Source organism: Ambystoma mexicanum, chromosome 5q (genome assembly GCF_040938575.1).
Source record: "Ambystoma mexicanum isolate Mex_15411 chromosome 5q, UKY_AmexF1_1, whole genome shotgun sequence".
Lineage (NCBI taxonomy): Eukaryota > Metazoa > Chordata > Amphibia > Caudata > Ambystomatidae > Ambystoma > Ambystoma mexicanum.
The window spans coordinates 904,807,953-904,828,983 of record NC_090933.1 but is presented as its reverse complement, the minus strand read 5'-3'; the positions used below and the strand labels follow the sequence as shown (position 1 = coordinate 904,828,983).

Genomic DNA, 21,031 nt, shown 5'->3' with positions numbered 1-21,031 from the left:
GAAATTGCATGTGAGCAGAGACACACCTACTTATTGTGTGTTTACTTGCCAGCCCATGGCCACGCTAAACACTATGGCCATTCCCACCCAGCCCCTGCCACTCACTGCCCAAAACACCTCTTCATCTGACCTCTTTGAGCTCCCTTTCATTAAGCATTACAATCAAACTTTGCACTCAAAGTGCCTGCCAGTGTTTTTTCAAAGCTGTGTTCGGAAAGTTAATCACTTAATTAGAGCTCTAAACCTGCTGCTGGTGTGATAAAACATCGTAACCAGGTCTGCCTTCAGCCCCTCGATTTAGAAGCACTATGCGTGTCCTTCACTTTGCTCACATTAAAAACAAGCATTGGCAAAAACACCAGTTTTGGTTTGTATGCAAGTAGTACACATTTTACAAGCATTGCTATTAGATGCCTAGGTACTCAGACCATTTTTCACCATCAATGGTCAGTTAATACCACAACAGCAGTGCCTGGCAAGTGCCTTTTCCGTGCCTACACAAAAGCCCAAACTGTTGGGACTGCCAATGCTTGTTTGATTAAGTGGTGGATTTTCACCATTGGTCATTCAAGGAAATGGGAACAGTGATCAGGTTGGGAGAGTGCTGGTCAGCAAGCTGGCAGAACTTAAGAGCCAGGGTTAAATAAAGAAATATCGAGAAAGAATAGGGTTATGGTCACTGCTATGGAGCAGATCTGCGAAGAACTACTTCACCTCTATGGGCAACCATACGCAGCACCAGAGAACATGTTACAAAGGGCCTCATCACGACTTGGGCGGTAACAGTAACGCTATTAGCGCGGGCGGTATTAGCCCTAGCGCCGAACTCCCCGGTGCTAATAGCGCCGGATCACGAGTTTGGCAGTAATGTTAAGTCCCCATTCCCCACTGAGCCCATTCGGGAATGCCCCATTCCCCATTGGGCTCAATGGGGAATCTTCGCGCTAATACCGCCGGCGGTAATAGGTCGAATTTTCGGCGGATTTCCCCCCAGCTCAGAGCTGGGGCGAAATCCGCCGAAGCCCTGATTCGGCGGACCCTTAAATCTGGCGGTAATAGCGCTACCGCCGGATTTAAGGGTTACCGCCGAAGTCGTGATGAGGCCCAAAGTCTTAACAATCGGAAACGTACTAGACACAAGAGTCCTGTGCTGTATACGGCCCCCCTATAATGGCAGAAGTGATTATGGAACCTGTTTGAAATCCTCCTCTGAACATAAACTCGAGGAGACAGTCTCTAAATTGAGCATTCATTAACAATAGCTCTGACCTAAGCAAAGGAAAAAGGTTCTAGAATTAGTCAGTAAAATGGTTGCTCCAGTTTCAATCTTTGGACAGATAGGAAAGTTCTCTTGCAAAGACCATTTGGCCTAGGGAAAGATCATACATACATCATGGCTTAGATTGAATGTGCTCCTACTGGCTTGTATTGCTGCAAAACGGGGAAAGCCTTTGGATCAAACGTTTTATTGTGCATGTGATACCCACACATATGGAATCTTCCTACATCTGATGCTCTTTCCTCACTTGATCCTCTTGAAGAGATGTTACTCCATGCCATGATTCCGCCATTTTGCTATTCCAGAAATTGGCCTGGACTTTCCTTTCTGCCACCTGCTACAAATGGTCCAGGTAAGAATGTATTTGCACAGTGTTTGTTAAATGATGTATAGGGGAAGGTTCCGTCATGCACGGATATGTATATACAAGTATAACCTCTGAATTTAAATAGTCGCATATATTCAAATATTTGAGCCTATTTTATCCATTGTTTTCGTACATGTGCGTACATTTTAATTGGTGTATCTTTTATAGAAACATTGTTCCCCCTAATAAATATGTATTACTAATACTGTGGATATATATTCATAAATTTGTGGTTTGTGGGGTGGGTGACACAAATATCTGTTGTTCTCTCTAGTTCAGTGCATCCTGAATAGGAATGAATAGGGATGCTAAATTCTGTGTTAACCATGTGGAAGTCATGCATTTCGGAGTTGCAGATATTATACGTGTGATGTGCACAAAAGGACCCAAAGAAAGTCTTGGATTTAAATCTCATTTTAATGCAGATGAATGGTTAAGGTGATGCATAGCGTTCTCAAACAGTGGTTGTCCATTGCTTTTGATAGTTTTCATACAGCACACTCCAAAACCTACAAACTAGTGTATTTTAACATGAAATGTTACAAACTGAAGTAAAACATGAAGAAAGCATTCTTTAAGGAAATATTGCTACCCCAAATATACAATCAATGCGATCAAAATATATATTTAAATGAGGATCACTCCTAGTATTTTTTCTGCTAATTTAATTTGATGTTGACAAAGTGCACCATTCAAACCAAATCTAATCTTCTCCAAAGAATGTATATAAATGTCCCACAGTGATGACGTCATGGTTCTGTATGGTGTCCCGGGAGGCAGCTGCAGCAATCAATGAGTACATCACCTGTGCTGCACTGAGTGCTCCTGTGTAGGGCCATCATTCAGCAGTGCACTTAAGCTGTGTTATTCAAGGTAGAAACAGGTCTAAAAAAACTGGATATGAAAAAATTAACTGAAGTTTATGTTGGAGGAGAAGGTTCTCTTCGGAGAGGGCATTCTACGGAAGTGAAATACATTATTGCTCAGACGCAAGAACTTTGAATACAGCAGTTGTTTCAGGATTGCGCCTAAATCCTTCAGCATTTTCCATTCCCTTAAGCAGAGACGTAAGGTGGTGGAGGATCTTTAGCGGTTCCAGTCACAGTGTCATCGTAGGGAGGCAGTAGAACCTATGCAGAAATCAGAAAGACATACACTGAGGATATGTGGGTGAAAACAACATGAGACACAACAAGTTCCCCCCAAGAACAATCATAACAAACATTCCATGAAGCTTTTTACTTAAGTTATCACGTCATCACATAACCATGGTATAATCTTAATTCATTTTGAGGAAATTGATGTTAATTTTCTTTATTTTTTTGTCTCTGGTGTTGGAACTTTTCTCCATAGACACATTTTAGATAAGGTGAAAATGCAACTCTATGCACCTAGATAGTCCTTTGTGAGTCTATGTGTGTTGGAGGATCTCACCGCTATGCTGTAAGTAGGTATGAAATAGCAGTTACATCCACAATTGTAAGTCCATAGCTGAGATTTTCTACCAGGTTTTTAAAAGTAAAACTTGCAATCTAATTACAGTGCAAGGTCTTTTATCCACTGCTGTATTTTCCTGAGCATTCTACTGCTGGTGCCTTCACTGGCCATTAGCACCCTGCCAGGGGGAGCCAGCCAATCAGGTGGCTAGGTACGCAGGCTTGAACTGGTGATGAAAGCCTGCATTCCATGGCACCTGGCGGCCGGCTCCCCCGCCACCATCTCCCCTCTACTTACCTTAATTCGTCGGCAGAACTTGCTGCCGCCACAGCAGCTCCTTCCGCTTTGCCTCCCGCAGGCCTTTCAGTGGCGGCCATTTTAACACAGTATTTTTAGTCATTCAACGGGACACGCGAGGTGTCCTGCTCAAAGACTGAAAATATTTGTATTTTAGCATCCCACGTTACCGCTTTGGCAGCCCGGGGTGCTAATGGCCTTAAGTCCCCGTTCCAAGTGGTGGAACATGAGGTAACGGCCTGGAGCCCATTCTGGATTACAACGTTTAACCGGGTAACTGAGCATTTTGGAGGCTACAGTGCTGGGAAATGGATCAGATGTCCAGGATGCTTTGTTCGCAGGATTTCTTGTTCTGCAGTGTGGGGCTCTGCCATCCGGAATATAGACATTATCTTATCCAGCCTATTTGTTGATCCATCACCATTGATATCACAAGAGTGCTGGATTACAAATCGTTTACGCACATACTGCAAACAAACCTGCACAATTTCACCCCGACAAGATCCCTATGCTAGAATCCAAGCCTGCTTTACTGAACACTTATCTCCAGGTGAAAACCCTCTGGAAATTGAAAAGTAACTGCTGTGAATTTAAAAACTCTGGCCCAAAAGGTCTGTTTATGTCACCAAATCATTTTATACAAGCCTGTACTGTATCCCATCTTGCACACAATTGCCATTATTCACTACTGACAAACTAATAATAATGCACCTATTGTAGAGAAAATGGTTTATACACATATAGTAAAATCATGAATTAAGAATCACAACGTGTATCAAAAGTGTAAACACTGAAATTTAAAAATGCTTTCCTGGATCACCAAAAAATGTGCATTACCTAAATGAGAAATGCCCAATAGTGGTTTACGACCATAGGTCATTTCTAGATGTAAAGAGATCAAGAGCACATTATCTGAGTTGTCAAGGGTGGATAGCTACACGAGAAAACAATTGGTCTCTAAAACGAGGGCAGCATAAACTTCACCCTCAATTGCCAACAGGCCTAACTCCCTTGACCTCATCTTCCTATCATTCCCCCTCACCATCCGCCCTTTTGATTCCTCTCGCGTTTATGCATCGATGTCCTGGCCACACACCCTCTCCCTCTCCCCCCCAAAAGTCGTTTTCTCTAAACAGAAGTTAAAACCTATTGAACTGGCTCCCTACCTCTAGGAAGTCATGCCCTCCATCTTAGCTCTCTGACCACCCTAGGCGTATCTATTGAGCAGGCCTTCCTCATATTTAACTTAGCCTAAGCTGTCCCTTTACGCACCATTAAACAAATCTCCTCATCAGACAAAAACCCAAAGGGGCAGATGAACGGTGCTGAGCAGCGATATTTTACCAATAACAACGGTAATGGCCCGGGGCCCAAAGTACAGCGCTTGGGCCTTACCGATTAGGGCCCGATGCCATTACCACCCGATCGGGTGTTATTGCTATAAGTACCCCGGCTTGCCAATCCGGAAACCCGGGGTGCTGACAGCAGTCGACAGGTTGCTCGGAATGTGGGCTGTAATTGTGGGATTCAGCCCGTGATCCGAGCAACCTGCTTGGTTGCTTCCCCTGCCGGGTATGCTAATTTATATTATATTTGGGGCATCTGGGAAATGTGTTTTTTGCAAAATCTCCGCTTTAGCCCACTATCCCTTGACTCCAAACCTGGATCTCCCCGGAGAGTCAACATCTCGAGACCAACGTGTGACTTCATCTAAGACGCTGGTGCAGTGTCTGCACCCCCTTCACTCCTGACCTCCTTCAAAGTCCACCTCTCTGCTGTACCTGCTGCTTTGGAATAAGTCATGTCCAACTACTTCGCCGACCTCATCTCCTCACTTTACTCGGACTGCCCACCCTCAAACTCACTATGTCTCCTCCTCTGTCTGCTAAAGACTTTGCAACTACTTCCCATTCAAGTTCTCCAAGATCGAGACACCATACCAGTGAGGGAGTCCATCTACCCTCTGTAGTCCCAGAGGATGTTTGCCTCTCGGATAGAATTCTACTAGGAAACGTAGGCCTCATTAGACTGACATCATCTCCCCCTGTGTGTCTTTTAAACGACAATTCTTGAATTCGACCCAGGCATGATGTGTACCTGAAGGCAGACTTTATATAAGTGCGCAGACTTTGGGTGTGTTCACATGCTGCTGCCTTGACTGGCCTGGGGTGTTAAACATGGAAAGGAGAGGGCATTTTCCCTTCCTTGCCTGCACTGTTCGCATTGTGTGAGACAGTTCCATGACTTCCCAGTGGCCCTCGCAGACGCCTGAACTACCATATAAAGAAAATGGAGAATAATGGCAACTCTTTATTTTCCCAGTGCTAGTGGAATATGTTTTGCAATGATTATGGGATTTCCAATGATGCACAGATTTCAAATCTCCTCTGATTTAGTGGGACGCTAAAATATAGTTTAAGTAACCATTTGCCTGGCACTTATCCAGACTGGATTCTTGCAAACTGTAATTGTTTTAAATTGTATTAATTAATGTGTTATATGGTTAAATAAACCCTTTAACACCATATTAAACATTTATACTGTTACAAAATCGTTAAAAAACATCAAATTACATATTATAAATTCATTAGAAAATCCTGAATCACCACATTTATCATAGTATACATACATCATGATAGCGATCTATTTACTGACAATAAAGACTTAATAGCAAAATAAAAATATCTTATATTTAAAAAAATTGCTGTTCAAGAATTTCATAATTTCTATCCAGATATAATACTTCGTAAAAATTCAAAATTAAAGTATTGCCTGCATATAAAAGCGCCCAAGATTGGTCAGTATGGCAGTTATCTAATGTGTAACAAAAGGTTGTGGTAACCTTTTATATACCATTCTTTAAGGTTGTCACATACAGTCAACAAATATCTAGGAGTTTCTGTTTCCATGCTACAGATACTGCATAAGCGCTCCTGATAAAGGATTTTTTTTCCAGACACCTAGTCTAGACATAGTGGAAAATAGATCTAGTCGTAACTGCGTAATACATCTTATCACTTTTCCTTTGTACAACTGCTCTATGTAGCTAAAAGGGGCCTGCACAGGAAATCCTTGTTTGACATACAAGAGATATTTGGGATGCATACCTAGTTTTGATAAATGTTTATCTCTATCCCATATCTTTGCTTTCTTTTTGGTCCCTTTATCCGCTAGTGCAAAATGAATGTTATTCTCCAAATCATTATTATTGTTCTTTTATGATGCACTTAATACCGGGGACCAGTCTCTGAGCGGGAGTCTGGAATTTCGAACCTGTGTTTCTATGCGTTATCTTGCTTTCAATAACATCCTTCAACCACTCTTCCAAGACACCAGACAAACACACCGGATTCAGCAACTTGGTGAAATTAGCAAACATTGATCTAGTATTTTCTTTTTCAGACATTTGTATTTAAAAAACGCCACCAGCAATCTCTTTGAGTGCATACATACGATATGCCCATTTCACAATGTATTACTTCTACTGGAGTTGATGTAAGCAGTCCTAAAGTCGGGTGCCATATTTGACCTTCTAGAGATTTCAGCCATTTTGTCTCTTTATTGGCAACAATCTCAAGTCCATAAAGGTCGCTTTCTATATACGTAGCAATCCTTTGCCTGAATATCCTTTTTTAAAATTTGGTGACGTTTCTAGCAGCATTAAAATAAATTCCAACTCTGCTCTAATAGTTATTTTTAGTTCATAGGGTTTCAGTGTATAAGACACATCGACTCCCAAATATACATGGGAACAAACAGCTTCTATGGCCTCATCGTTAATCTTCCATACAAAAGTATTCTGTTTCCTCTTGTTAGCTCCTATCCTCAGGACTTTACTTTTGTGTGAATGATGACAAGACCATTCTCTGTCGAATATATCTGTGAGGCGTCTAAACTCTGCTGCAGACCTATGGGTGTTTTATCTAATAGGATAGTGTCATCGGCGTTAGCTAGCCATGACACTGATTCTCTACATGAGGAAAGGATTACATTTATCTAATTCACCTCCTAGGTCTGCAACGTAAAGATTACAGGATTGGGGCCAGAGGGCAGCCTTGTTTCTATCCATGATTAGTCTCTATACTAGAACTCAGCAACCGTTCTTTATTGATTCTGAGTTGTACTTAAGTATCAGTATAAAGTTCTTTGAGAACATGTGGGATTACAGGGTGAAGAATCCATTTCTTTTAGTTTATTCCATAGTTCACTGTGGATCACTGTATCAAATGCAGCTTTATAATCAATGAAACAAATATAAAGAGTGATATCACTATTCTTCAATGTGGAGAAAATCAGGTATATTAGGGTCCATAGATTGGAGGGAGTGCCTATTCCTTTCCTAAAACCCAATTGTAGGGTTTTAAGAAGCTTTTTTTCTCCAGGCATTAGCTTCTTCCATTAGCATTTGGGAGAAAAGCTTTGAGCTTGAGTCTACCATTGCAAGTAGACGATAGTTCGATGGGATGTCCCTAAGGCTCTTTTTAAATATAGGGATCATTATCAATCTCTTCCAGCTATTGGGAATACTCCCCGTGTTTTTATTTAGAGTAAACAGTCTATCCAAGATAATGGCCCAATTTTCCATAGTTTTCTTCATAATTAAATTAGGTACTCCATCCCAGCCAGGGGCCCTAGACGGTTTATTCTTCCCTATCATACGCTCCAGGTCTACTATCGTGAACAGCAAAATATCTTTTACCTGTGCAATGAAGTATCGCTCGTCCTCTTCCTCATCAAGATCTGTGTTATATACTTTGAAAATATGCGTAAACCATGAAGTCTCTGCTATCGGATTAATTTCTTTTCTTATCTATGGTAGACTCTGAATACGTTGCATACACATTCCAGAATCTACGAGAATCCGTATTCCGTAAGGCATTAAATATAAGATGCCATTGTCTCGTGGATATAGTGGCGTTCTACATTTTAATTGAATTTTTGTACATAGTTTTACGTTTTTTATGCTATTGTCTTTCTGAGAAGGTTCTAAATCCTATGCTGACCTTTCTATCCCGGCAAATTATCGCCCGATCTCTATCACTTCTTTCCTGGGCAAACTCCTGGAGAAATTAGCTATCACTCTCAGCTTGCCCTCCACACTGAATCTGTTGGTTGTCTCCATGACCATCTGTCTGGCTTTAGAGCATCCAGAGGCATGGAAACTGCTCTTCTAAACACCCATGAAGACCTGCTCTCAAATCTTGACTCCAACTCTCCTTCTGTCCTCTTTCTTCTCAATCTCTCTTCTGCCTTCGACATGGTAGACCACACCATCCTGATCTCCTGTCTCTGTGATACCCTGGGCATCACAGATCTGGCCATGGCATGGCTTGCCTCCTTCTCTCCGACCGTCCCTCCCAGGTGGAACTTGGGTCCTTTCTCTCCACTATCACTCTCTCCACTTGTGGCGTCCCCCAGGGATCTAACCTATTCCCTTGGTTCTTCAATGTCTACATGGCCCCTCTGGCCCACAGGATCTCTACCTTCACCTCAAACTTTCAGTGTTATGCGGATGACATGCAGCTCTCTTTCAGGCTACCCTCGGCCTCTTCCTCCTCATTGCTCATTCCTGACTGTCTCTCTGCAATTCAGTCTTGATGTGCTGCTAACGATCTCTGCCTCAATACCAGTAAGACAGAGATCGTCCTCATTGGGACCCCTGCCCCTGCTTTCCCAATTTCTCACTGGCTGGCCTCCCTTGGCCCTGTGCCCCCACCTGCTAGTGAGTCAAAATATCTGGGGGTCATTTTTGACTCCACTCTCTCCTTCTCTTCTCACATCTTGGACATCTCCAAAAAGTGCCACTACCAGCTGCACCTCCTCAGAGGTATTCTACCTTTTCTCACCTTTCCCCAAAGGCTCACCATTTTCAGAGCCCTGGTTCTCTCTAGGCTGGACTACTGCAACAGCCTTTTTCTCAATCTTCCTACTTCTACTCTCCAACCACTACAACTCATCAAAAACAGAACAGCAAGACTTATCCTTGGCCTCAAGCCCAGGGACTGCATCTATCTGGTGCTGAAATCCCTCCTCCACTGGCTCCCCGTGGCTGCTAGGAACAAGTTCAAGACCCGCTGCATAGTCCACAAGGCTTTCTGGGGCCGGGGCTCGCACTACCTACAACGCTCTCTTCCTAAATACTCTCATTCTAGAGACTTCTGCTCATCCTCCTCCAACTCTTTGCGAGTGAGCCGTTTTTCCAAGTAGAGATGTGGGGGATGTAGATCTTTATCCTCTTCAGGTGCCTTCCTCTGGGACTGCCTTCCTGCCTCTCTCCCTCTGTCTGGAGCCAGAGCTACTTAAGTTCCGGAAACTCCTCAGAACCTTCCTCTTCTCTTCCTCATTCTCTCTTCCTCTCCCCTGCTAACCTCCTCTCTGTTTCTCTCCTGCCTCACTCCTCCGTCTCTCCCCTAACTCTGTTCAGATTTTGCTGACTGGTTGCCTGGCTCACCTCCAGAGCCTCATAGGTCCCAGGCTCCCCTGCCAGTATTTACACTTGCCTCCGGGCCTCTGCACTATGCTCAGCACTACTGCAATTTCAGCATACGTTCCATGAGAGGGGTAACTGCTCTGCACTTAACCCGGGGCCCTGTTGGACTGGGCACACTTGTTCCCCCACACCCTCCCTTACACATCGGTCTGTTCACTTGAATGACCTGAATTTACTAGGCCTAGTAAGTTCTGTCTTTGTCCCCCTTTGGCTCCCTCCCTAATCTGGTTGCTCTTGAAACACTTCATGCACTTGCACTGAGAAATGCTGTCAGGCCTGTTACGCTAGTTACTTTTTTGTTAGATCATTCAGAAAGCTCAAGGCCTAAGAATGACTACTGTATTCCCTTGCTCCCTTCCCACCTTGAAGCACTTTGAAGCACTTCACTTGTGTATAACCGCTGTAGAAATAAACTATTACAATTACAATACAGCAACACTCTTTAGATCCCTTTTCAGTATTTATTTTTTGAGAGATAATAATGTCAAACAATCTTACATTATCCAAACACTTGGAGGAATATTTCTTTTGATTTACTCATATATATTAAACAGCCATACCCAAGGTCGATACATAACCTTCCAGATCGAATTGTCTGATAGACAAGCCTACAAAGAAAAGGTTACCTAAGTATGTATTAAACATTTCCATATTTTGTTCCGTCCAATTAATCCTGTTCCAAGCAAACATAATTTCCGCCTAGCGTCTACTTTTCTCTATTTTTTGTTGTATCATGAAGCGCATTACAACATGGTCACTAGCCACTTTCGGAATTAGCTTGAAATCCTTAATATATTTAAATACTGCACCTGGCATTAAGAGATAATCCATCCATGAGGGTACAAAACTGTTTGTCCATGTATAGCAGGTAGAACGGCCAGATTAATTTGCTTTGTGTAATTACACTTAATGGGTGTACATAAAATGAGACCATAGATCATATGTTTCAATATACCCTTCACTGACATGATCAATTGCCATTACTTCAAGTTGGTTGTTAATTAAAGGGAGTTCAGAAGGTTCTCTTCTTTGCATTGAGGAGAATCTTTGAAAGTTTAAATCACCAATAATTACATACAGAAATCTGGAGAAAAAGACCAGACTAATTCAGTACTAACCGAAGATACCAGATTAATTATTGCCCAATTAATTTCCATTAACAAATTTGGAATTTCCACCAGCCCATATCACTGGAAGAGATCATTTCCAATTGGGGCCCTTGGTGAACCAATTCTAATATGTTATGTTAAAATCATTTATAGCGCGCACATTCACCAGTGGGCATCTTGGTGCGAGGATGACACAGAAAAGAGCAACAGCAGGCCTTAACCTAGAATAACAGAGTTTTAAGATGACAACGAAATTTCAGATGGTTTTTGGCAGGTCTCAAGCTAGCCAGGAGATCATTCCATAGTTTGCTTGAGGCCACCGAGAAGGGACGCCCCCCAACCCTGCAAAGACGAAATTTGGGTACCACAACCAGACAATCATTGCTGGAGCGGAGAGCCCTGCCCAGAATATAGGGAAGAAATGTATCCCTAAGAAAATCCGCTCCCACCTGGTAGTATGCCCAGTGACCCAGGCACAAGGATTTAAAAACTATCCTTTTAGCCACTGGAAGCCAATGAAGGATCGTAACACTGGGCTAATGTTGGAGCCATAAGAGGTAGCAGTGGCGACCTGAGCCGCAAGATTCTGCAACAGCTGAAGTTGATGAATCAGGCCAATGGGTTGGGCCAGATGCACAGCATTGCAGTAATCTAGACGGGTGGCAACAAGCGAGGCTACTCCTGCCGGATGCAGGTGAGCAGGCAGAAAAGGCAAGACCCTGCAAAGCACCTTCAGCAGGAAGTAGCTGGTTTTCCACGCTGCGCTCACCTGAGGAGCCATAGGGAGAGAGGATGAGAGAGACACCAAGATTCCTCTTCAATACTGTCACTGGAATAGGAAAATCACCCAGTGCAGCCGGTCAGAAAGAATGGAGCTGACGACGGAAAACGTCCGCAAAATGGAGGAGGCAGCAGGGTAACCCCTGCGGGGTCATGCCGCCAGGAGCGGGGGCCCTCACCCGGAGGGGTAAAGGACAAAAGGGCGAAGCGGCGCCAAAGCTGAATGGGCCGGAAAGCCCGCGAAGGACAAACAAAAGGAAGGGGGCGGGGCTGTCAGGATATAAGCAGGCGGGACCAGGGACCAGGCATCTCGCTCCTGCACTGGGACCCGGTCGCCGCCACCTGACAAGGACAAGGAATTTCGTTTCGTGTGGTGTGCCTGGAAGATGTTCGGGATGTTCGTGGTCCAGGTTCCTGGTGCCTGGTGCACGAAATGGAGAAGAGGCGTTCGAGGGAATGGAGGGTTCCAGTGCATGCCGAGGTACAGTCCCAGCGTGGAGAGAACGGCGTATGCAAACCGCGCTTTGAAGGTAAAAAGTGGGGCCCTAGATTGCAGGAGTCAGGGTAGTGGGCTTGTGCGGGTACAGGCGCGGGTGAGCAAGGAACCTATGTGCGCAAGGGGTTAAGGCGAGGTGTGCCCGCTGTTGATCCTCGTAAGAGGAAGGAAAAGCATGGCTGACGGTAGGCCTTTAGAGAGGCACGCCGGTGTGGATACCGGGGGCGATTAAGCACGGGATGGGTGTCTCGGGGGTAAGCTGTGATTCGCCCGGGGCCCGTTGTAAATTAATTAGGCAAAGTTATGGACACCTGGAACGCGGGAAGGGGGTTCGTTTACCCCCCTCCGAGGTGCGCAGAGTTCGTGCAAGTAGGCGGCGAGGTCAGAGGTGGGGCAGGCACACAAGATGTTCGTGCATGTTTTAATGGCCTTCACGCAGCACAGCATATCCCAATACGCCAGGGAGTTGGATGGCGGGTAGAAACCGCCGTTGGGGGTGCGCAAGCTTAAGGTGTACACGGGATAAGCATGGGGGATAGCTCACCGCCAACGTGCACGCATTGCGAACAAGACGACACGAAGCAGCACAGGTCAACTCCCCGGGCCCGCGCATAGAAACCTCGGGGTATTAAGCACGGGATAATTAGGCAACGAAGGCAGATTCTCGTAGCAGCGCCTCGATGCCCCCGGAGCGCTATAGAAGGTAAATTAAATAAATAAATACGCAAGCCTGCAGTCCAGCTAGATGCCCTTTTTACGTGCGGGGTGGGTGAAAGAAATTCGCATAAACCCAGCGTAATGGTAAAATTGGGCGTGCAGCACATAAAAGTAAGTTTTATGGCGGCGTTTGAATATGCTAATCTCTGCACGGATAGCGGGAGTGACGGGTTAGAAAGGGCGAACAGCAGCGGCGTTCGGGTGCACGCCAGGTTGGCGGGGGTTTAATGGTTTCGTATGGAGTGCCATAGGAGGCTCAAAGGAGCTAGTAAGAGGAAGGAAACGACGTGGGTATTGGGTTTTGCGGAACAAAGACGGCTCTTTGTTACGGATATCGCTCAAGGGTAGAAGGAAATGTCGTGCATTTAGGGACCTGTCTGCCGCGGCTTGGTGGCGCCACGAGTAACGGTGCGTTGTGGGCGCACGCAATCAATGCAGTTACTGGGGTGGGCGCACATTCACAGAGGAACAAGGTGCATTCAAATAAGCAAGCGGGGTGCATAGGCGGGTGTTGAAGGTTGACGGCTTAAGTTATATAACAAAATGGCAGGATAGCACACGTATATACGAAGGTTTAATGGCTCACCTTTCAATGATGAGGAAAATTAATGGTTTAGAACACTGCATTCGTTATGAATGTTATGCATATGAAGGTTTGTAAAACGAGCAGGTGGAATGCGATTGCGTGCCTTGCTAGCAAGGTGCATGGAGTGTGGCCTTTGACCACGGGGTTGTGGTAAATGGAAAGACTATCCATAGGGGGAGCTGGTGAGGAATGCATTGGGTTGCCACATTGCACCTACGGGATCTTTTGACTTTCAAGGGGTGCAAACTGAATCAAGGTTCTGAGCGAGCATTGTATTCCGGGTCCAGGGCGGCACAGATGGCGGTGTACGACGGTAGATGTTAAATGAAGAACGTGGCTTGTTTAAAGGGCGGTAATATAGTATGAAAGGGGGCTCGCGTTAATGGGAAAGAAAGCATTGTGTCTAGAATGGGTTGGTCATGGGCGGCAGTGGTGCGTTGCGAGGTGGGACCAATGTAACGGGAGGTAAGCGCATTACTAGGCAGGAAGGTGGGAGTTTAGGTCAAAACGCGCTGTACTGGGGCTGCCGGGTACGACGGCTCACACCGGCATGCAGAAAGTCCTTTTTAGACGCTTTTATGGGTTTCGCCACCACATTACTTGTCCGCGCCGAAGGGAGTACAGGTATGGCAATTGGATCGCACTTGTATCAAGGTGATTGGTCACACTCAAGGGTGGTGGTATGTGGTAGAGTGGCGGCGGCACGGGGAGGCCACTACGGTAACAAGTGCAGTCGAAAAGGCGACTTACATGTCATTTCTTCACCAGGCGATAGGGAGTAGCGGCCAAGGGGCCCGCACGGTGAAGCTGGCGCAGGGTAAACAGTTACATAGGAAAAGACGACCTAAGTGTGTGATTCATAGTTCATGGGGTGGCTGGGCTAGATCTGCGGGTCAGGAAAGAGATGGTTTGACCGGTTTTACTGATGGTAGGTAAAGGAGCTTGTGGAAGATTGACTGATCGGATTGTTATAGGAATATGAGAGAAAGCGCATGTGTGTTTCATTGATGTCAAAATGATCACAAGCAGCGTAAAGAGTTAGATTGACATGGTACAGGGCTGCCAATTGTGGAGGGGTTCCTGGTACGAATCCCGGCAGGGACAAACCCAACCTTGCATCTTTCCGAGGTCGTTAAATGAGCACCACACACCGTGGGTAATAATAAGCAGCGCTCAAGTAACTGAGGGTTCGTGGTGCTATATAAATGCTAAGTTATGGGGGTCTTGCAGCACGTCTGGGGTAGAGGCGCAGTGGGGATTCCTTAATGGGGAGGGGATTCCTTGGGTGATTTACGGCCTCAGCTCCACTCAATAGGGGAAATGTGTCAGTAGAAGGTCCTTACATTGGTGAGCGGCAAGGGGGCTATTTCATGCACATTTGACTCATGGACCGGGCTAAGGGGACTCCTAAGGGTGTAGGTACGCCAGGTAACACAACCAGGCCTCCAGAATTTCGAGGGCAGTTGTGTGGATTAAGGCCTCTCTGGAACACCTAAGGGACGTGTTCATTGGCCAAAAAGGTGTCCTGAGGTCTGGTAAGCCCGGCCTCTGGAGGCACGGAAGTTTATAAGGGTTGCCGGGTTAACACTGGCAAAACAAGGTTGGGGCTCTCATACACGGAAGGGGCGCAAGTACAAAGGACCCCCAGGGCGGCCGTAGGTGGACCAGCGGCAATGCCGCGGTTCAATAGACTTCGAAATTAGTTGGGCGGCGGCAAGGCCACAGTATTAATGACCTACGTGTGGGCGCGTTACCGCAGGGGTCGCATGCGTCAGGACAGGGCCTGAAACGGGCAGCAAGGTGAAAGAGCGGAATCTAAGGGCAGTATCAGGTACGCGCCCCATCGAGCGAAGTGGATAGTGGAAGGTACATTGGGGCTAGAACACGTGGGCCACGCTGAGTACAGGAGTGCAAGGAAGGAAGACACGCCGTACGCTGGCTACAAGTTAACTGTCAGGAAGGCCAGTTCTATTTTGAGTCTTGAGATGACTCTGCGTACTGGAGAGTGTGCACGAGTGGGAGATTAGAACACGGATAAACGTGGTTCTTTTACATTGGCGGCTGGCCCAGGGGGCAGCCGGGTTTTCAAAGTTGTGTTTGGGGGCCATGAGTCAAGTATCACCACCCCATCAGGCATACAGGGGGGTACATCGTTAAACATTGGGAAGGGGGTTTGTTGTTGACCTGGGCATCAGCTGCGGGGAGGCAGGCTGCTGGGGCTATGGCAAGAGACCTTTGGCCGGCGGAAGGAAGGGAAAGGTCCCATCCGCAGATGATTAAGTAAGGGGAAATGGGCCGGACAGGACAACGGAACGGGGAACCTCCCATTTTTAAGTATCGGTCGACTATATCAAGGAGGAAGCCCAAGCAACTCATAGGGAGTAGGGGTCAGGGGAATTGGGCGAACACGATAAGAAATATGGAAGGGTAGAGCCTTCCTTTAAAGGAAAGGGAGGGATAAGAGTGAGAGGAGGGGTAATGGAGGCAAAGGGGTTCGGGAAGTCACGCAGGAGTAATGCAGCCCGACCTCACCCGCCAGGAATGGCGCTCTCCCAACAGGGTAACTCCTGCAAGGGCAGGCAGAACAAGGGTAAATGGGTTGGGGGCTTTGGTGAATAAAAGTGGTGAGGAACCGATTGCCCCAGAGCAGGCCCGTCCTGGTTAAGGCTGAACGAGATGGAAAGGTGACGGGTGGCAGGGGCTGGAGTACCCCGGAGCAGGCCCACCCTGGTTAAGGTGGAGCGAGATGGGAAGGTGGTAGGGGCAGAGGTGTCCCGGAGAAGGCCCGCCCTGGTTAAGATGGAACAAGGTGGAAAAGTGGCAGGGGCAGAAGGGTCCCGGAGCAGGCCCACCCTGAATAAGGTGGAGCAAGATGGAAAGGGGGTAGGGGCAGAGGTGTCCCCGAGCAGGCATGGCCGGAAGACATCAAGAAAGTGGGGAGAGGGTCTTCTGGATGTTACAAACGATATATCAGGCTCGCAAAATATAAGTTAACCAAGCCGTTCCCTCCTTTTATCATTTCACAGCAGCAAAAGGAAGGAGGAAACGTACCGTGTAGGTAGTGGGGGCACTCATTCATCCCAAAGGCTAAGGCGAGCCGGACGCAGCAGCGGGTGGCGCTGACGGCCGGCGAGTTCAAGAGCGAGTGGCACAGGGTGCCAGGGACGAAGTGGGCTCAGCTAGAGGGGCAGCTAGGGAAATTGCTGAGTGAGCGGCAGAAGCCAGAGGTGTGGGTAATACGCTTGGGAGGGAACGACCTGAGCAACCTGAGGAGGAGTGTCCCGTGGGGGCCATTACAGGCTCATTGAGGAAATCACAGCACAGGGGGGCGGAACTGAAAGTAGATGGTCGGAAGGTATTCCCCGGGCGCAAGGGAGGCATGTAGCAGTTAAAAAAGCAAGGGGGAAGCTGAATGGGGCTGTTGCAAATTCTGCAGGGGCAGGGTGTTACATCAGAGCAGGCTGGGCTGGATGGATGAGGAAACACCCATGTACTTCCTAACGGACGGAGTATACGCGTCCATGAAGGGAATGGAGCTCTTTTCTGGGCGTTTCTACCAGATTACTGGAATTATGAGAAGGAGACAGGAAGGAGGGGAGCCACAGTGGGCGAGAACCCACTCAGTGGCGTGGCGGTGTTTGGGCAACCAAGCACAAATGAGAGACTCCGGACGAGCCAGAAGGAAACAGAAGGGGTCTTCGCTCTTCTGGACCAGCGGCTCTTGGGGGCCTAAACGGCGGGGGCGTCTGGTAGGAACAAACAAGGCTCAGCTTCCCCCCCAAAACAAACGGCGCTCTCCCCACCCACGGACCCCTGCACGGGCAGGATAGGAACAGGTACAATGGGTCGGGGGAGTTGGGGGCCTACTATACCAAGTATAGGGGGAAGCAAAGGGAAATCCGGCAAGCAAGCGCCACCCGCACAGAATAAGGTCACTATTGTGTACAAATACTTCTGTTGTCATGGAAATAAAACTGCGGCCAATTTTGCCAATTGAACTCTTGTGTCATGCCAATTCATGGGGGTTAAAAACATTGTGTGCATGCGCAAAGATAATTGGGAGTAAAGGCAAATGGACGGCTGCAGGGGTTATGGAGCTGACGACGGAAAACGTCCGCAAAATGGAGGAGGCAGCAGGGTAACCCCTGCGGGGTCATGCCGCCAGGAGCGGGGGCCCTCACCCGGAGGGGTAAAGGACAAAAGGGCGAAGCGGCGCCAAAGCTGAATGGGCCGGAAAGCCCGCGAAGGACAAACAAAAGGAAGGGGGCGGGGCTGTCAGGATATAAGCAGGCGGGACCAGGGACCAGGCATCTCGCTCCTGCACTGGGACCCGGTCGCCGCCACCTGACAAGGACAAGGAATTTCGTTTCCACCCACCCACCCACGAAATACAAGGAGGAGGACACCTGGGTTTTGCTGTCGCAGGGCACCCAGGTCAGAGGATGACGAGTTGGCGGTGTTTGGGCAACCAAGCACAAATGAGAGACTCCGGACGAGCCAGAAGGAAACAGAATGGGTCTTCGCTCTTCTGGACCAGCGCCTCTTGGGGGCCTAAACGGCGGGGGCGTCTGGTAGGAACAAACAAGGCTCAGCTTCCCCCCCAAAACAAACGGCGCTCTCCCCACCCACGGACCCCTGCACGGGCAGGATAGGAACAGGTACAATGGGTCGGGGGAGTTGGGGGCCTACTATACCAAGTATAGGGGGAAGCAAAGGGAAATCCGGCAAGCAAGCGCCACCCGCACAGAATAAGGTCACTATTGTGTACAAATACTTCTGTTGTCATGGAAATAAAACTGCGGCCAATTTTGCCAATTGAACTCTTGTGTCATGCCAATTCATGGGGGTTAAAAACATTGTGTGCATGCGCAAAGATAATTGGGAGTAAAGGCAAATGGACGGCTGCAGGGGTTAGAGGACCAACAGCCTAAATCAGAAGATGAGCCCACCACCAGAACCTCAGTCTTGTCCCCATTACGTTTGAGCCAGTTGTTACTCCTCCAGCAAGGAGTAACTCCACATTCACTAGTTTAGTGAGGCTTTCCTTTAAAACTTGCTGCTCTTTACACATAGTATTACACAGGGTGACTAGTGTTTTAGAATGATAAGGAATTCTGGAACTGATTGATCGTCTTCCGAGGGATTAGAGGAAGAGAACGATGTGTTTATACACCACTGAGGATGCATGCACACTTGCTGCAGTTCCGGCCCAATCAGGAGATTTCATTAAGGTTGTGTACCTCATTGTCCTTTACACCTGACCGAGGTTGTAGCTCTCTGCTCAGGTTGCATGGTTTTAACAGCCTCACTTTGCAAGCTCTGGCAGAGAAGAGACTTGTTATCAATAGGTTTGAGATCAGATCATTCAGCTCGAGTCTGTATTTTTACCCTATTAATGTCTGAGATCGCCATTGAAGCTATTTTAGTCGTGCTTTTTCGTATAGTTTGGGGTTTAAGGAAATCTGTTGTCGCTCATCTTTCCTTGTGCTACTTCCACAGCTCCTCTCTGCTCCCAGACGGATTTAATAATCCCAGCGGCAGCAGCTTTAGTCTGCAATTTGCTCTCTTTATTTTTTTAATAGAATAGTTAGCAGGCAAAACTCCATTACAGGCTGCACGGACAGCACTGCGCAGCTGGAACTTCTTAGAGACTGCTGGCATATCGATGCAAGCCGGCAAAGTAACTGCCAGAAGGGCTCGGCCGCCATCTTAATGTGATCAGTGCTTTTTTACCGAGTCTTACTTTTCCCCTTCTTACTGCTGACTCTCCGGACCACTTTTTTGAGCCACTTCACTGCGCGGCAAATGGCTTTTCAAAGAACAAACACAGTGTGCTTGCAAGCAGGGCGAGCGCCTCCACTTCACCTTCATATGGCAAATAGGCAAATTAGTTTGCAGGTTGGAAGGCTAAAATAGACTTTGATGTGCCAGGCTTGACAAAGCATTTCTCCATTTCCCTTGAAGGTGGACGGAATCTCTTGAAGAGCTGTGGCCAGGAGTAGACGGCTTGCTCTTTGGTAAAGAGTGTGTCAGGCGCGTGTTAACCGGGTCGCCTTCCTGCGAGACGGGGCTGCCGGTATGGGCAACTCAAGCATTAGGCGAAAACTTTCAGTGGCCAAAGGCCCCTGTGATATTTCATGAGGTAAACCGGTTTGTGCGATTGAGACCGTGTTTAGGGGAGTGCTCAAATTGGTTGCTTCCCCTGTCCTGTGAACTAGCATCAGGCGGATTTAAATATGGTAATGTGGACGCACTCTTAGTACTATTCTTGGATTACGAATGGCAAGGACGACTTTGCCTCATCAGCTATGATTCTGATGGATTGCTGTCTACATCAACATGAAAGCTCTGCCTGGAGCCGCCTGCTGACTGTCTTTGCTGCCAACTAGACGAGGGGTGGAGCAGCGAACCCACCCACGCATCCCTGGGCATAGTGAGATAGAAACTGACTGGACACCTGACCTCCTTGCTGTGGTAGCCTGGAGCTCCAGCTGAAGTGACAGTCGGCAGCACCTAGAAATCTCAGACCCAGTGTGCTAGTGGCTCAAAGCCAGTGCCTAGAAGAGGTGTTGACTGAGCTGTGAACATTTCTAAGGTACTTCACCTATTTACAAGTGCCAGGGGCTGACCAAGATGAATTCCCTCTCCAAACAGCTAAGAGAACCAGCAAAGGACCAATGGCCCAATGTCTGTCTAGTGTAGGAGACACCTTACTGGGCAGTGACATGGATTGGGGCAGGTGTGAGCTATTTCAATGTGAATAGAAGAACTGACCCAGAGGTAGCGGCAGGCCTGCCTTCCTCCACAGAGACCTGGGCAAATACAGCCTTTGCAGTTTGGACTTTTTGAACATTATTGCTGCATGACAGAGAATTTGTCATTTTTAGTCGGGTCTTGGCATGATGCTATGGTCACAATTGTTCCCTGTAGGATATCATGTTAAATGTAATTGCATGCACTACATTGAAACACTGAAGACTATTTTTTCATGGCCTTCTTTTTATTGTGCAATTAGTCCCTCTACTCTTTTAATGACATTTAGCCAACACAATTGGATATTTGTATAACTTGGTTTGGAAGTTATACAATATTATAGTAATTAGAAGTCATATTGTTTACTGGACTATCTTTTAGAGTATGCAAACTAGTTGCAGCCCTAACGCCTTTTATGAGTAAGCATTGTACTAGGCCCATCTCACCAAAGGGAAGACAAGGGATGCTGTTTGGGTCTGTTGGTTTGCTTCTTCAAGAACCCACTGCCCTAAAAGGGTCACTTTCCTGCCTTGCACCAGCTACCACCCTCTTCTCTCTCCCACCAGTTTACCTTTACCCTCTTGGCCCCTTCTCCACCACCTCACCTGATGTACTAGCATCCACTCCCCAAAATACAATTCATCTTTTAACCCTTTTGGCGCTTGTGCCTCAAAGAATCAAAACCCTGGCAAGCCCTACCTGCGGATACCTCTCCTCTCT

At 47.1% G+C, this 21,031-nt stretch overlaps 1 protein-coding gene across 1 annotated transcript in view; it reads right to left on the bottom strand.

Annotated features, from left to right (window-relative positions):
- Positions 1–2,044: 2,044 nt before the first annotated feature.
- The window catches only part of LAPTM4B (lysosomal protein transmembrane 4 beta), a 761,683-nt gene continuing 742,696 nt past the window's right edge, over positions 2,045–21,031 (bottom strand). Inside the window, exon 7 of the mRNA XM_069621405.1 lies at positions 2,045–2,776. Within this exon, the coding sequence (XP_069477506.1) occupies positions 2,702–2,776 (75 nt within the window). The 3' untranslated portion in view covers positions 2,045–2,701. The remainder of the gene's footprint in view (positions 2,777–21,031) is intronic.